Source organism: Anguilla rostrata, chromosome 13, assembly GCF_018555375.3.
Source record: "Anguilla rostrata isolate EN2019 chromosome 13, ASM1855537v3, whole genome shotgun sequence".
Classification (NCBI taxonomy): domain Eukaryota; kingdom Metazoa; phylum Chordata; class Actinopteri; order Anguilliformes; family Anguillidae; genus Anguilla; species Anguilla rostrata.
Genome location: NC_057945.1, coordinates 26,710,004 through 26,727,088, shown reverse-complemented (window position 1 = coordinate 26,727,088; position 17,085 = coordinate 26,710,004). Strand labels below are relative to the sequence as shown.

The 17,085-nt window shown below is 38.4% G+C and overlaps 4 protein-coding genes and 1 long non-coding RNA gene across 8 annotated transcripts in view; 2 read left to right on the top strand and 3 right to left on the bottom strand.

Annotated features, from left to right (window-relative positions):
* LOC135238488 (ataxin-7) overlaps nucleotides 1–5,523 on the bottom strand; it is a 29,652-nt gene extending 24,129 nt beyond the window's left edge. The window contains exons 1-4 of one of the 3 annotated variants that reach the window (XM_064306427.1): nucleotides 5,327–5,523; nucleotides 2,974–3,070; nucleotides 1,180–1,207; nucleotides 76–291 (exon numbers count right to left, since the gene is read on the bottom strand). In XM_064306427.1, coding sequence (XP_064162497.1) covers nucleotides 76–291; nucleotides 1,180–1,204 — 241 coding nt within the window. In that variant the 5' untranslated portion in view covers nucleotides 1,205–1,207; nucleotides 2,974–3,070; nucleotides 5,327–5,523. Of the gene's footprint in view, nucleotides 1–75; nucleotides 292–601; nucleotides 1,147–1,179; nucleotides 1,208–2,973; nucleotides 3,071–5,326 lie in introns of those variants that run through there. The other 2 variants (XM_064306428.1, XM_064306429.1) reach the window with 2 other exon arrangements.
* LOC135238494 (uncharacterized) lies at nucleotides 267–3,810 on the top strand. The gene is made up of 2 exons (XR_010325130.1): nucleotides 267–496; nucleotides 3,297–3,810. It is a non-coding gene; the product is annotated as an uncharacterized LOC135238494 (long non-coding RNA).
* Nucleotides 5,524–5,709: 186 nt separating the features above from the next.
* On the top strand, nucleotides 5,710–8,907 carry thoc7 (THO complex 7). Of its 2 annotated transcripts, none has more exons than XM_064306435.1 (8): nucleotides 5,710–5,867; nucleotides 6,287–6,404; nucleotides 6,994–7,121; nucleotides 7,450–7,536; nucleotides 7,706–7,763; nucleotides 8,188–8,254; nucleotides 8,352–8,421; nucleotides 8,684–8,907. In XM_064306435.1, exons 1-8 carry the CDS (start codon nucleotides 5,849–5,851, stop codon nucleotides 8,734–8,736), a joined length of 600 nt encoding a protein of 199 aa, XP_064162505.1. In that variant the 5' UTR covers nucleotides 5,710–5,848; the 3' UTR covers nucleotides 8,737–8,907. The 2 variants fall into 2 exon arrangements, with proteins under 2 accessions (XP_064162505.1, XP_064162506.1); XM_064306436.1 differs by lacking the exon at nucleotides 5,710–5,867 and adding an exon at nucleotides 5,921–6,072.
* On the bottom strand, nucleotides 7,449–11,274 carry LOC135238491 (putative uncharacterized protein C3orf49). Its single transcript, XM_064306434.1, has 4 exons — nucleotides 10,731–11,274; nucleotides 10,164–10,291; nucleotides 9,950–10,057; nucleotides 7,449–9,542 (listed from the first exon to the last, which is right to left on the bottom strand). The coding sequence occupies exons 1-4, from the start codon at nucleotides 10,996–10,998 to the stop codon at nucleotides 9,348–9,350; spliced, it is 699 nt and encodes a 232-aa protein (XP_064162504.1). The 5' UTR covers nucleotides 10,999–11,274; the 3' UTR covers nucleotides 7,449–9,347.
* Nucleotides 11,275–14,928: 3,654 nt separating this feature from the next.
* Nucleotides 14,929–17,077, bottom strand: LOC135238459 (sentan-like). The gene is made up of 4 exons (XM_064306366.1): nucleotides 16,951–17,077; nucleotides 16,632–16,666; nucleotides 16,125–16,264; nucleotides 14,929–15,445 (listed from the first exon to the last, which is right to left on the bottom strand). Exons 1-4 carry the CDS (start codon nucleotides 17,037–17,039, stop codon nucleotides 15,290–15,292), a joined length of 420 nt encoding a protein of 139 aa, XP_064162436.1. The 5' UTR covers nucleotides 17,040–17,077; the 3' UTR covers nucleotides 14,929–15,289.
* Between the last annotated feature and the right edge of the window lie 8 nt (nucleotides 17,078–17,085).

Sequence of the window (17,085 nt, the reverse complement as noted above, 5' to 3'; positions counted from 1 at the left end):
GCAATCAAAAAGCTCGCGATATTCCGCTTTCTAAAATCTCAACGGACTGTCGGCTTTTTTGATACAGCCACTCACCGTCGTTCCCGTGGAGTTTAGCAGCATCGACCCAGTTGCTCCACGGCTGTCCCAACATGATTTCTGGACTGGGCAGAGATCTACGCTCCCCTACAGTCGCCATTGCTGTACAGCCTTCTCCCTGCTGGAACTGCTGCTGTTGCTGCTTTGGCTGCCTGGCCGCTTTGCGCTGTTCCCCCCTGACGTCATCATCGGCCCTTTCCGACATTCTTTCCGCTACAAATGTAACAAAACAGGAGTCAGCGTTTAAGGTGGTAAACCAGAAATCTTAACTGATTTACGCCGTAAAACTGCACGTTCCCATTGATTACGATGTCTCGCCTACTGGTGCTTTGTTTATGGAACTGTAATATCGACGGACTCTCCCTTATTTTGATAAATGGAATATAAAACATAAACGACAGCGTCCTTCGATAAAAAGGTACAGCTACATTTTGAGAGGTGTAATCGCAGATTTCTGAAATGAAACTTTAAGGAGGAACTTCACCGACGTGTACAGTTAACACGGGGAATCCGGGTCATTTACCGATATAACACTAATTTTCACGAGTGCCCTTTTTCAAACGTTACACATCGACGTATAGCTTGCTAACTAGATAGCTAGGCTAATTCTAATAGTATAAATATCGGCGTGACTCATACCACTTCCGATTCAATAATTGCAAAACAAACTAAACTCCCTCCAGGACTTAAAGGCGTTAATAAATAAGTATATGCGGTCAAATATGTAAACCCTGGTCTGTATAGTACATTACAGATGTAGTCAATATCAAAAATATATTTAATAAATGAAAGATATCCAGACTTTTGGTAGAAGTGTGATTAACGCATTTACGGTAAAGTTCGTGAATAGAAAATGGTCAGGCTTAATTAGAACAAAACAATTCAAAGAAAGGTACCTTAATAATAATAATAATAATTAAGCCTCTCTTGTTGGGTGAGATTTTCAATTATGCCCTATACTTCCGCCCAGTAGGTCGATTCTTGTTTATCCACAAAATGTGGCTTTATGCGAAGACAACTCAGAACAGGATTAAATGAACGCAGATCAATCAAATAATTCGGAACACTTTGCATACCCAGAGTAAGTTAAAATGTTTTTACCTTTCAAGACCACCAAGTAGTGCATCGTCTGGTAATAAATTAAAATACAGTCAGAGTCTGTAAGCCTATTCTACATAAAATGATTGCGACTTTACTCAAAAAACAAATGTGGAAAGATTAAGATGATTATGATCTACATATTATGTGGTTCATATACATAATTAAAAACCAAACCTTGTTGCATCCCTGCTAACAAACATAACTAACCCCCTTATTTTACTTTTTGAATAGAAACAATCATTTTTCCTAAACAGGTTTTAAATGGCATCATGTTAATGTTTACCTCTCTGTTACAATAAAATGTCATTTATAAAAGAATCTTAAACATCACAGAATAGGTAACAGATATTCAACTTGGATCCAGGATCCAGATAACTACACTCATATGAAATTGACCCATTTTAAGTCATCATCGCACGGCCCCCTCTTTTTTTAAAAACTATTTAAAAAAACAAATCATTAACTCATAAATGCAATAATCCCATGTGTAAGGACAATCATTTTATTTGCATATGCATTAGTCACATTTGTCATCTGCCTGTCTATATATCCAAAATATAAAACGTTATAAAAGTTTTTTTATTCACTTTCAAAGGAATCATTCCACTTGTGTTACAGTACACTCCAGACGCAAGAAAACAGTGCATAAAGAAATAATACAGTTCACTTTGACTTTCACAAGTAATTCTTACTGTTAGCATTCCTTTTCAGTCCCCAGTATTATTTACAAGTAATGAAGAGATTTGCCATTTTTAAATACTTTACAATAACATTAAATATACAGGCTGGGCAACCACTTCAGTTTTAGAAGACAATTTTCAGAGGCTTTAGCCTACTTCCAAATGAATTCCAAACAAAAGTCTACTTCCAAATAATTTCAAACAAGAGATATTCCCCTCTATCTATCTATCAAGCTTACATCAGCGTGGAATTTGATATACCTCTTTATCATTGTAAGAATAAGAAAAATAATTTCAATAATATTTAACCAAAAAAGAAGACCTGACTTTCCACCTAATCTCCAAAAGGAACACATCTCACTCGTAGTCTTACAATGGGGCCTGCAGTACCATGAATCTGTCACACTGTCCAACACCCACATCACCCTTGATAATTCTGAGCTCCACTCATTTGAATATTTTTATGCTGCATGGTACCAGTCAATAACCAGATGCTTCCTGCATCTCAATGCCAAACTCTTTTAGGGAGATTAGTTTAGCATGAATTCAGCATAGGGTCTTACCGACCTCATTTTGAGAGGTGAGTCATATTTAAAATAACAAAAGAATGTTGACATAAATGTGGACAGTGCTGCATTTCAGTGTGTAATATCATTCAAATCCTAACTGCGTTTAAAAATATACTATACTGGACAAGTATTATGAATATTATTGATTCATTCGCAAGATTATGACTTGATCCCTCTCTGGATAACAGATCTTGAGGTTTCCTCCTACATCCCAGACAAACTGAGATATACTGTCATGTTAAAAAAATCATAAGACTGTGAATAACATTTACAAACTAATAACAAAAATTATTATTGTTTGAAACATCACATCATAGCTATGGATAAGTGTCTGTACTGGTCTGCCCTTTGGACTAAACATGAGTGGAACAAAGACTTCTCAAGTTCAACAGGAAATCAGAGGTCACAACAGGTCACTACAGTTTCCCAGGTTTGAAGCAGTGTAACTGTGTGGTGTATCTGGCCACCTATGCTTTGAGGGGAGGGGAATCAATGAAGAATCTATAGCTACAGGGAGCAACAGTGTGCATTTATTGAGCTCATACCTTGTCAGATGTGAAAAAGGAATCCAATTAGTTAGATCAACCGAGCTTCATCAGTTTGCGTGATCACCATCCACCACACCAGTCGAAGACAGAGAATCTGAAAGGAATTCATATCAGATGTATTGGACTCTGCCCAAATTTACCTGAAAAGAGCACCCCCTCACAGAAACACTAACTGAAAAAGAACATCATACAGGGAATTGCCCATTTGTCTTTCTAGAAAATAACGTGGGCCAGTGCAATTGAAGGAAACGGTCATTCTGTTTAACTGTACGGAAGACAGCAGTGCTTGTGTCCACAGTCTTCTCTGTATTTCTCAACAGGAGCTTTCATGCTGGTGCAGAAGCTACTTATGGAACAACTCTGCCACTGCCAAGTAATCCAATAAGTACTATCCCTGGCTGACCACCTGATTGTCTCACAGGTCACAATTCAATAATCCCTTTGACAGATAAATTACTGAAAACACCAACCCATCTCAACATCTTTCTTGGATTATCCATTTAAATCTTGTGGTGATTAAACCAGCTATGCCGATTCACTATCCAATAAACCACTGGACTTCTAAAGACATTCAGAATCTCCTGCTAATGAATGTGCCACAACATAACAGTACAGGACTGAACAAATTCTCTCTCTTGAATCTTGCATTAATCTCAGATAGAGAACATGGATCGATGGATGTGTTAAATCACAAAAGAAAATTGACCTAATACTGATTCACAATGCATTTCCTGGATCGGGGGGAAATGGAAGCATGACAGAGTTAACTGCATTTGGACAATGCAAATAAAATAAGAGCCAGGCTACTAAATAAACGGAAACATGATCTGAAAACAGTTCCTCTGTATGATTATAGTGATTTTGCATAGAATGAAGAAAGCTGTCTTTATTAGGTATGCTTGTACCAAAGGTTTTGTCATTACTGTTGGAACAATGCATCTTATTGGGCAGCAGCATAGTACAATGGTTAGGGAGCTCAACTTGATACGTAGGTTGCTGGTTTGTTCCCAGGTAGGTTACTACCATTTTATCCTTGAACAAGGTACTTAGTATGCATTCATATATTATATTTATACTGAAACAATTCAGGTTATGTTTTTTAAAAATGCTCAAAGTTGAAGTCAACTGGGTAACAGCATCTTCTAAATGACAGTAATGTAATGTAATCTCAATTAACTACTGGCAGCAATGAAGTCAAGTCATCCACAACATGTCCACTACTGCTTCATTTATGGTTTTCTTCTGAATTATTTTTATTACACCGAATCAGTGTATAGGGCGTATTGCAAAGATCACCCAACAAAATTAAAACTGCAATCTGGCTCAAAATTCTACTGGAATATTTAGGGGCATTTTCCCCCTCTTCACTGAAAAGAAAACCGTGTCACTGAAAAGCTAAGAAGACATTTTAAAACAGCACCAATAAGCACACAATAGATGCAAAGTTAATATACGCTTTTGATGTTTCATGGATCAAATACTTCCTAAATGTTTTAATCGCCAATTTATAATCCTTTCAAACATGAGTCATGTACATTAAGAAATGAAAATTTGTAGTTAAACATAAGTAAAATAAATAAATAGACAAATAAACAAATAAATAAATGCACAATTAAATAAATACATTTTCAATGTCAACAGACCAACAGTGACACTAAATTGAATCGAGCCATCTATGACCATGAAATTAAAAGTTTGACTTTGATGGATTTGGATTAAGCCAACTACTGATGGAAAGGCACAAATGACGATTAGCTAACGCTGGCTATACCTATGTGGAAATGTACATATTTCAAAATAGTTACATTCAAAGCTAGAAAGCGACAAGTTACCTACATGGCATAAAATCACTGCTTGGGAATATTTTGACATATTCTTTTCCAGTACATTTCAGCAATTCAGAAAGTCTTGAGCTCACCGAAAAGGCACAACCTGGATAATGAACTAACTAGAAAATCAGATAACATTTTAATATTTATTTTACAGTAGTTGATAGACGGTGCTTGCTAACTGCATTTGCTAGACTGTTCAGAAGTATTACTTGGATCGCTGTTGGATTCTTTCTCTTGCTCAACAAATACAGTCTGAGAAACATGAACACATTTTCCTATAAAACCGCTGGGTAGTGATGGGTAGTAACGTTTAACTAATTTTAAATATCAGCAAACCAGTTAGCCTGCAAGCAAGCCAAAGTATTTCATTGTCATTAACTAGCCACATAGCTAGCTAATATAGATGGGAAAACATTGGCTGGCTGGCAGGCTGGCTAGCAAGCTAGCAAGCCAGTATAGAGAGGCTGCCAAAAACTGTAATTAACAGCTACCATCGAAAAACGCCTTTCTTCTCTTACCTGATCCCACAACGTTGTAAAACCAAATTTAGGTCATACGAGATTATAATCTGTTGAATGTAGGTGAAATATAAAGATGTAGATCGTCAATTAAGAGCGAATGCAATGTTCACTGACTGTGGAGGTCTTTACCAGGTGCTTCCATGTCTGTTTACCAGACGGCATTCTGGGACATAGACGTCACTTTTCGCGCACGCATGCGCATTTCTGTTCCTCCAGCTAGCCTGTCATAGAACGAGGTTTCCTAACAAAACTTTATGAGGAAATTGTCGCCATTTTGGATCATCAAAGTACGCTTATATAAATGGCGTGAGTTAGAATTAGAGCCTTGATGGTGATCAACCCGTACACAGTTGCGTCGATTCTCACTGTTGTCTGACTATTAATTTTACCTTGACCAATCAGCGCCGTCTTATTTTGGAGGCGGGGCACTTATTAACTAATGACCTTTGAGCTTGAAGCTGTATTTTCTGTGCAACCAATAAAGTTTTATTTGAAGATAGAGGAACAGAATTTGACCGAATGGGGGCTGTCACCGATGGTAAATTGGTTTGATTAGTTTCTGCGTTTAACCTAATTGTTAAATTAGCACCGAACCTTAATGACAAATTGTTAGCCCGCTTGCTACTTTCCGTGAATAATCGTTTTCAAAGTTTCCATAACACTGTTTCCTGTAGCCTAGCTAACTAGCTATAATTTCAGGCCTTAGCTAACAAGACATAGCGCTAACAAGGATACCAGGATGAGTACGTAAACATCCATACTACCAAACGGGCGTTAAAAAAAACTATAGGCCTAACCAGGATTTGATGGCTAATTCTATAACTTCAGTCATTGAAAGTGCACTTATTAGAACTTTTCGAGGCTACTAGTGTTTGTTCGTTTTATAGCTAGCTAACCAGGTGATTTCTTTCTCAGCAGACCACACATGTCGTGTTTTATATATGTTATTTTCTCTAGATGAAGTTATTCGGAAGCGCCTGCTGATTGATGGCGACGGCGCCGGTGACGACCGACGCATCAATGTGCTTCTGAAAAGCTTCACAAAATGGTGTTATTCTGGATCAGCAGAGGACGGGTAAATTACTGTAGAAACATCTATTTTACGATTCGCAGAATCCAATTTAGGAAGCCACAAACTGACCGTGGCTTATTGGGTAACGTCACGAGCTATCTTAGCGTGCAGACAACGTGATAACTAACACTGTTACCTCAAAGCATCAGCAGCATCCTGATCCACTGATTTTTGCAGCATCTCTGAAAGATCCTCATTAGTTACTAAATATACTTTATTCAGACGCAAACGTTTTTCACGTTGCACACAAACTGGTTATGAATATTTTCAGGATAATAAATCTCTTCATTTTAGTTCTTTAACTAGCACATGTTAAAACACGCTGTATACTGAGTATCTCTTTGGGCTTTCATTCAACTGGATGTTTTAACATATCTATGCAGTACCAGTGTGTTGAACACAAATTTCCCTTTATATACAATAACGTAATTCTTAAATCCTGAACCCCTAAGAGTCTTCACGTTTGCATGGAAACTGAAAGCTCCTGTCAGTATAGGTGTTGATATACAGCGTGTTTAAACCTATCCCTGAATTCATGGATGTATTGTTTTAGAAATGTTCTGAATTGACCCTTTTTCCTCAATCCCACCAGGTTCACACAGTACCAGAGAATGTTGGGCACCCTGGCGCAGTGTGAATTCTCAATGGGAAAGACTTTGCTGGTGTATGACATGAACCTAAGAGAAATGGAAAACTATGAAAAAATATACAATGATATTGGTGAGGAATTTGTAATCTGAAATATACTAAATAGAAAGTGCACACAACATAGTGGAGAAAAGCAGGTGTTGGATGCAACTTGCTAGATAAAATAAGAGAAGAATCTGCACTCAGAAAAATGTTTCCTATTAACAAATTTATTGCCAAATGTGATGTTTCAAGCTACCAGAACAAAAAACACATTTGTAATCTGTACATTGACATTGACAAAGTGGCAAATATGAAAAGCACTAAATTTTCACTATTGTTATGACAAAAGTGTTAATCACAGAAAGTCTTCATTTCGGTTTTAACTGTGCTGTGTTGTAATACTTCATTTGCATTTCAGAGCAAAGTATCATGTCTGCACATGACAAAATATCTGAATGCAAAAAAGAAATAATGAGAGCCAAGAGAATACGGAAGAATCGACAAGGTGAGATAAGAATCTGTAAAACTTAACCTGTTAAAGATGAATCACTGAATGAGTGTCTGATATTTAGATTTGGAAATTATTTGTTTGACAACGTATAATGAAGTAATACAATGTATTTCTGTGTTGTACGTAAGTTTTCTGAAGCCTGAATGTTAATTTTTCTTAATAGAATATGATGCTCTTGCAAAGGTAATCCAACAACATCCAGACAGACATGAAACGCTGAAGTAAGTATTCTTGTTCTAGGTTTTCTTTGCATTCAAAAAATTAGGAAGATGGTTTGGCAAAATGCAGCATAATTGTCTTGCTATAACTGTAGGATTAGCAGTGTTTGCACCAGGGAGGCCTATTATGTAATATTTTTAAGGTAGACTGAACAAGAGTCCATAAAATTTTTGACCAGAGACAATCCCCAGAGAAATATTTGTGCAAGGAATTAAGTGCATTTTTTATAAATATCTTCATTGTGAATACTTTCCATGCAAACCAGATGGGAAGTAATGTATTGATTTTAAATATCAGCAGCTCTGTGATTTACATGGGGTGGAATTCTAATGTACATTCTAATGCTTGCATGAGATTGTGAACAGTTCACTCTGATGTTATTGTACAGGTCTTTCTCTAATAGTGACGTTTGTATTATAATCCCAGGCAACTGGAGGCTCTTGACAAAGAACTGCAGCAACTCTCTCACATAAAGGAGAATGTGGAGGACAAAGTAAGGGAGTATCTTGTGTTTTCTGGCTTTTTTCCCCCCATTTTGTCTCCTGGATTTTTGGGATTTGTGAATGACTGCAAATCCTGTTCCTTCACAGCTTGAACTGAGGAAAAAGCAGTTTCACGTGCTACTGAGTACCATTCAGGAGCTTCAGCAGACGCTGGAGAGTAAGTACGGCTCCTACGTCCCACTGCACCAGCTGTTTGAGCTGTACGTCAGTTTGCACAGCCACGCTGAATCTCATTGGGTTAAACAGCCTGTGTATTCTGTTAGTTTTATGTATTATGTGAGTTTTAAATGTTAAAATGAATGCCATCAGATGAAAACACGCGCACACACACACACACACATACTTATATATAATTTTACACCAATGTTATTATTCGTGGTCTTTTCTTTTGCCATAAAAATGTCTTCCTTTTTTGTTAGATGACGAGAAGTCTGAAAATGAGGAGTCCCAGGGAAGTCCAATGGATAACTGAGCGGGAACTCTTCTACAATCTCTGTTCCTTCTGTACAACCATATGCTAGAATAATTTCAGTTGGTGTTAATTTTTTTTCTTGTGTTCTTAAAACATTTTTATACTGAAAATATGAACTTGTTTTTTTATTAGCTTAAAATACATTTGTGCACAAATAAAATGTTAAAATGGTTTCGCTTATTTTCCTTTGATTTTCACCTTGCTTATGCCTTTGAATTATCTTAATTCTAATCTCATCAGGAATATGTCCTGTAGTCATTTTAGATGCACATGACAAAGAAATATGCAAGGCAGCAGAGATGTGTTTGCGTTTTTCTAACAATGTCATTGACCGTTTGGTCACAACTGTTGTTGGGAGGGTGCAGGTGTAACTTAGAAGGATGGAAGAAAAGTTGTCACAGTGCACAAAAGAAAGAGTGGACAAATACTGCTAGATCTGATACATGTAATGGTGCAGCCTTTTCTGCAGTTTTCTGTTAAATATGTCTCCTGCATTGTCTGACACTGGAAAAAAAGAATATTGCTCTGAATTTCAATGGAGACTGAATAACTGAAAGAGTGGTCCTGACTTTTGCACAGTACTGCATGCTCTATCATGCAGTATAATGCCTCTAGCAACAGCATGTGCAGAGGACGCAGGCGTTCCTCCACCTGTGTCTTCGCGATCCCTTGCTAGTTACCCTCTGGAATTGTTTGCTGGCATCCAGAATCCGTTCTCCCATGCGCTCGCAGTGTTCCAGCTCCGCCTGTCTTTTGGCCAGTAGCTGCATGGAGCTGTCTGCCATGGTCTCCACCAGACCATCTATCTGAGGGGAGAAAGGATGTTTTTCTTAAGGTCTGCAGTCTGTATTTCAAGCTTAATTGTATTGTTATGTGTCTGTGCTACATGCACTATATTGTAATTGTAAAGTTAAGTGTTGTCCCTGGCAACTTTAATGCTGGACAGATTTATAGAATTTGATGAGAGTATTTTTATTTAGCTTTGATCAGTGGATAGTTGTACACCAGGTAATGACATACCAATATAGCCTCTGCCCACCCAAAATATTTGCATAAATGCATGATGAGACCATCTAATTCTACTACATGGCCCAATGAGCTCATTCATTCAGAGAAAATCATTTTACAACAGGCTGTGCATTGTTTCAGAGATTTTTAAAAATGTAAATATGGCTTCTAGAGCAAAGTGGAGATCAGAGGGCACAATTCTCACTTGGCTCTGTAGTTTCACTATGGTCAGAACTGACTGTTTTCTCCTGTGTTCCACTGGTTTTTTTCTCTTCCGGAAACTGAAAGTCTTGCATTTCTTTCTATGGGAAACCTAGACAAAACAGGTGCAGACATTATGTTTTTGAGAATGGGTCTGGTAAAATAACAAGCATATAGCTGAAACCCATTGATTATGATCTTTAATTTTTGAATGTTACCTTCTTATGCCGTGTGGGTGTGGCCGCGACCGATACCCTTCGGGAACTGCGCCTTTGAGCCCTCGGGACAACGTTGGGTTTGGGGGTCGTCTGCATTTTTGCCTCCTCCATGTCCACTTGGATGATAGCTGTGCGCTCAACACAAAAATGCTGATTATGTGCACACCCTTATGCTTGAAATTCACATCAGATGTTGTGAAGGGCTTATTATTAGATTTTTGAATCTTAAGCACAATAAATACAGTATTTCTATATACCGACCAATAGATGGCGCTGTCTACTCTTACGCTAACCCATAAACTATGCCTGAACACTGATTTTTTCCCTTGGATATAATCCTTAAGGTAATATTTACAAACCATTTCCATGAAGACTGCGGTATTTAGACTTGCTTTATAAACCAATGGACATATTAGCATTCATGTTTTGCCTGTGCTTTACACAAGCAGTCATTTTAGTTTAATCGTCTGCACAACTGATATTTCAGAAGGAAGCATCACAGAGATTCCACCATTGATCATATAAGTCCATATTTCCTGCTGGGAACCTTGTTCCCTAAAAACCCACCGTTAAAGCCTGGTGGGTCAAATGTGTCTTCTTTTGTCTTGTCCAATGTCCCCTTTTGGATGAGTCTCCTTTTGCAAGACCCTCCCAAACGGCTCGACCCTCGGTCCAGCTTTGGCCACAAAAGCTTTCTGCCAGCAGAAGTTGTGTTCTGGGACCATGTTCCACCCACAGCGCTTTTACGAGTGTCAGACACACCCCACTGTGGGTGCCGGTGGCTGGGGTGCAGCGTGGAGAGCAGTCTCCCCAGCCATTTCCTCAGCCGCCTCATTGTGCCTGGCCAGCAAACAGTTAGAGTGCCTCTGCTCCCTCTGTGGGGAAGCCACAGCCACACCGGCTTCGGTTCGGCTGTAACAAGACTGCTGTGGTGCTTCAGTTCGGCACAGAGCTCCGCTCATCACATTGGCTGGGGGGTTTAGAGTGGTCCCCTTATCCCTTCTGTCACTGCGTCCTTCGTAATCCACAGATTGCATCTGTTGTCGTAGTTACTTCAGTCCTGCATCAGCGTCGCCTTACGCTTCCATCCAGTACTGTTCCGGAAAAAAAGGTCAATCTAAATAGGATGAATCCAGTTATTCCAGGGGGAAATGCCAGTCACAAATGTTACTAAACAGAATTCATTATTTGTTGTGCCCTTGGACAGAACAGTTGTACGAAAAGTCAGCCCAAATTTGCTTTGCACATTTAATACATACAACCATGAGTATTGCAACCTGCATGAAGATTATTGTTTACACACATCCATAGAATTAACTTTTTTATTTTTTATTTGTGTTTGTGTGTTACATCACACTTACAGAAGGATTTTATACTTACCTTACTTCTACAACACAGCCATAATAGATACAGTATTTCAACATCTGATCTATAGCTAGTTGAATCTATCGTATGATGTACAGCACGTGTGTTAACTGACATAGTTTCTGTTGAGTGTGGAAATATTTGGCGCGTGTATTACCTTTCCATCTTTGTCCCTTCAGGTTGGGCTATGCCGCTTGGATTGTGTCTCCCAGCTTGATGTTTCCCACTCAGTACCCAGGGAGAGGACTGGATCCTTCTGCATTGTGAAATGGACACACTGTTCTAAACACACTCTGTCCCTGCTCTGTAAATACCCTTTCCTCAGAAAGCTACTCATAGCCTATCATGTTTGCTTTGGAGCTCTGTCCAACTGGCAAACTTCTGCTTTAATTTGATTGCTGGCTTGAACTGCCTCTTCAAGTGACTGCTCTAAAATTGCACATAGATGGTTATGAGAACTCTTCTTGTGACAAATACCTAATGCTGCCAGCAATCACTGGTGAATCAAATACTAATCTGAATTTTCACAGAGAGGAAAACACTGAGTGTAACCATGCGGCTCTTTATTGAAAAATAAATCTCAAAAACACATTTTCAGCGTACAAAAATGCCAAGTTACTCACGCACACAAAGCACTGTCTATAAGTCATTAATGAAAACTTGCAAAATCTAGTTACAAATAGTAGTATTGGCTATCACAAATTAAACAAGCTCTATTCCAAAGCAAAGCTAACCAATGTTTCCTAAATTATTTCATATAACTTATAACTGACCCTGTGTTTTTCTTCTTACCATCTGAACAGAATGTGGTCATTAAAATTGTGTCACATGAAAGTATCAAATGGCAATCATTTATAGTGGAAATAATCTGCAATTCATCTCATCACGAATAAAATGCAATATTATTATTATTATTATTATTATTATTATTATTATTATTATTATTTGTGGTTGTTGTTGTTGTTGTTTTGAAAATTGTGCTGTTTTCCACAAAGATTATACAGCTGTGAAAACAATAGTGTTCAATAGCAAACAAGCCAGCTTCCACAAAAAAACAAAGATGGCAAACATTAAGTTTTTGAAAACATGTTCTATTGACTGAAACAGCATCACATGTGCACTTTCTTATTTGTCCATTTTGCCTGTGTATCCAAGTATCCTGCAATTGGCTACTTTCATTAGACTACTTTAAGGCAGGTGTGGCTAAATGGGGAGAATTATCGACTGTGGGACTGCAACATTTGTAATGATGAAATCGTCAGGATAAAGAAGGAGAAAAATTTGAAATAACCCAAGAATTTATTGTGTGGACGTGTGAAGTTGTATCTCAATTATGTGCAAATTTAAATGAGGTCAAAAGGTACATAAGTCTGTGGTCATTGTGGTTACCTCAGTAGGAAACCCTAGAAAGTGTCAAACGTGGTGCTGAATAGATATGGGGCAACTTGGTGGATGGCTTACCTGCCATCCCAGACACTTACACTTTGACACTGAAAGTGTATCGGTTATAATAATATAGTGTTCATCCTAACGTGTTGATCTCCTGCTGGCAGCTGCAATATATACTTAGGTTGATTGAAGATCATAAATGGCTGTATGTGGCACCTTCTAATGTGTCCCCAGCAGATGGCAGTAGTGTTATTCATGTCTTCATGATTGACAGGCAGCCTAGAGCTAGGCATCAGTAATATGAGACAATGAGTAGGTCTGATTTAGTTATTTATATGCCGTTGATATACTCTAGCTCCATTCACAGCTTAACTGCCAATAACTGCCAAACATTTACATTACTAATACCTTTTATTATTGTTACTTTTATCAAGTCCTCTCCAGCCGTCCTTGTAAAGGGACTAAAGTGTGATTTTCAAGTCTAAAATTTGATATCCCTGCGCATCTATACTTGCAATGTCTTTGAAAATATAACACTGATCTCCGTACTGTATCTGCTTGATATTGTGGTCAAGATACATTTTTAGTTTTGTCACATTTGCTTACAACTGTATCAGAGGAGGCATGTGGTAGTCTACACCCTCCCCAGACCGAAAGAGGATAGTGCATCGACCAGAACTGTGATACACACAGGGAATTGATATAATGACTAAATTGGGGAGAAAATGGAAGAAAATGGCAAAAAAAAAAAAAAAAAATTATAATAAAGCTGTAACTGTGTTGAGACATGAAGCAGTGTCCCATCCCAGTCTTAGTACAGAGATTTCTCAATGAAAATGACATAACAGGTTTATCGCTTTTGAAGCTGGTGCTGTGATTGATCATGGAAGTCTTATGTTGTGTTTCAGGAGTAGCGTGTGTCTTGGGGCTATTCTCTGCAGCTGGGTGAAAACCTGTTTAATACTATTAGAGAAATAAGACTTGGCTGATCCATGGAAAACATAAACATAGCTAGAGACTGAATTTGAGTTTTTCCCGAAATACATTATTACAGTATTATTATTATTATTATTATTATTATTATTATTATTATTATTATTACTATTATTATTACCAGCCTACATATTGCTGTTTCTCATACAGAATAATAGCTCATTAAATTGTGAGAAAATTAACAGAGAGGGCTTGGCAAGGTTCAAACCCCAGACAAAGAAGGTCTTTCCAAGCAAAAAACAGCAATTCTGTGCCTGCGCTTATTCACTTTGAGAACTGTACAGTCACACTCTAATACACAGTAGACACGCTCTCTGTCTTTCTTTCCATTGTCTCACAAGAAGAAGAACATTGAGAAGTTAATGAAGCATACCAGATAGAATGTGCAGATGTCTTACACAGTTCATGTTCTCCTCAGTAGGGTAATATGCAAATGGAATACAAAATTGTAGGCTATCCTCAAGCCTTGACTGTTCATAGTTAAAAATGATTCCGATGAAAGTAGCCTATAGGAAGTACAGCTGAGGCGTGTACCATTGATTGAGTCTTTGTCTGGCCCACATTATTTTATAAAACCTTTCAGTTTTTTGACCTAGATGGCAATGTAACTTGTGAAGTAAATAGTCCAAATTGGATGTTATATTTGCAGCCAATGTTTTAACAAGAAGCTCCCACATAAGTGATGGATTGAATGAAATAGACCCCTGGCAGGTAATTAAGACTGCACTTACCTCCAACTCTTAAACCCAATTATAGACACAATATTGATTTTGCTAGCAGGTGCTTGGTACTTCTTATCAAATGAATCCTTCATAAATTCTACTTCTGTGGTCTTCAGATTTCATTAAATGAAAGGTAGGTTAATTATTTGTTTTAATTTTCCCTTGGGTGCAGTAACATTGAGGTACACCACATAAAAAAATAAAATAATAATGAAGTAATTAAACAGTTATTGTGTTATTGTGTTGCCATTTTTATGTGAAAACACATTAATTAAAATGGTGTGAATTGTGTACAGTGACACAGTGTGGGTGTAATGCATCTGCAAAGCTAGAGTTATTTGACTATGAGTTATTTTCCTGTGGATTGAATAAGATAAAAGTAAATATTTTCATGACTGAACCTCTCTCATGAACTGAATAAATAAAACAAGTTGAGTTGTCTTTCAATATTTATTTATTTCTACCACAGTCTTTTCTAAATGTGTCTATGGCTTAATTATAATGATCTGCCAGAATCTCTATGAACCAACCTTTGTACTGGAGTGGTAAAGGGGGCCTTCAGTGGGAGCTGGGTTTATCCTTTGTGAAATACGGAAGATAATGTTGTCTCCCATCCTAGGTTAGCCATCAGATGCACCAATGAGTACTGAGGTCCCCTTACTGCATTCCTGCTCCCTGAATTTCTGTCAGGAGGTCTGAAGAGACTGTCAGGCCGAGAAGGAAAAGCATGAAGTCTTCCACTGCTATTCTTTTGTCCTCGTCTTTCCTCAGGTCTGCCATGGTCTCTTTGTATTTGGGCTTTGACTCTTGTCCCTGGAAGACATGCCGGCATGTGTGTGATTCTATGGCAGAATTCACTAGACACAGTCTACCAGAAAGCCATAGCTGCCACATGTGATTAGCTCTCAAATGAATTTTTATTAAATAAAATAAATTCCTTTTTTGGAAATTAGGCTGTTCTTCTCTCATTTGCTGGTTGGTCATTTAAATTTTGGTTAAATCATCCTCACATTCAAATCTCATAGTCTGCCCACATTACAGAGGGAGTTCAATCTAACCTATATGGCTTGTTTTCTGTTCAATAACAAATTTAAGAAAGCACTACATTTTTCAACTCTGGTGCATGTTGGTATAGTTCAGGTACTATGCCTATGATCAGAGTAAGCGTTAAATAAATTCCAGGTTCAGTACGGCTGAAATGAATGTGCCCCCTCTGCAGTGTTCCTTGTTGGAGGAGTTGTGTGATATTGAGGACATGACGGAACCTGAGTCAGACATTCCGCTGCTGCAGAACGGGTCACAACATAACATCCCTCCTGCCGTTGTTTTTCTGCACCCTTTTGACAGGCCCCCGTGTCACTTTTAATGAGCGCACCAGGGCAGAGGAGAGACACACACACACACACTCCGGCGTCCCTTTCCCAGAAACACATTGTCTTGTGAGTGAAGATTTCTGACATGTCCTGGAACAGTCCCTGTAAAGAGGTCTTACCTGCATGAAAGTCTGAAACTGTGTCACTAAGAGTTCTCTCACATCCCCTTTACTGACTCTGCCATCTGGTCCCGCAGAGTTATAAAAGACCAGCAGTGCTGTCGCCATGGCCTTCTCCAGGTCAGTGCCTCTGGCCAGTGCTGATGAGAGAAGGGAAGGAAGGGAGAGAAAAGGAGAAGAGAAAACAGGGGAGAATATGCTAATGAGAATGTAACAGACATGTGGGAGTACTGGGGCTGCATCAGCCTGCAAAATAAATCTGTTCCCCTAGAGTGCTTCCACAGTGGATTTGCATGTGGGGACATTCCTTTGAAAAATCTGGAAGAAAGACACATGACTGTTCAGGGCCTGCACAGAATGGGTATGTAATTAAATTATGGTGAAAATTTGTAAGGTGAGGTAAAATCTGTATCCTATCTAAGCCAAGCTAGCCTGTGGGAGCCAGACATTTGATGTGTAGAGAGCACCATGTGAATTAGACACATTCTCTGGAGCTGATAGACTTACCTTTAATGGAGGAAAGCTGTTTGGATATCGGCACACTGTTTAAACAACAAGGGGGTCATTAATCAGACACAAGCAAATACAAAGCTTGCAACTATGCTATATTTCCTTCCCTTCGTAACTTTTTGGTGAAAATTCCTGTGATTAAAAATCTTCAAAATATATTTCTAAAAAAATAAATCTGCAGAAGATGCAAGTATTTGCCATCCTCTCTCAAGCTAAGAGAACTGGAGTCCCTCAGAATGTTCATGCTACTTCTGCTGAGCTGCAATGTACGTCAATAAAAATTACATTTTTGGCCTAGAGAACACACACACCGTACCTCTTTGGAATTTTCTTTGAGGTCAAATTAGGCTCCGTTTTGGGCCTGGGTTGGTCTCTTTTCCCGGAGCTGAAGGCTGATCCCCCCATTTTGAACTGAGTTTCAGTTGACTCAAATCGCTTGGCAACAGGCGTT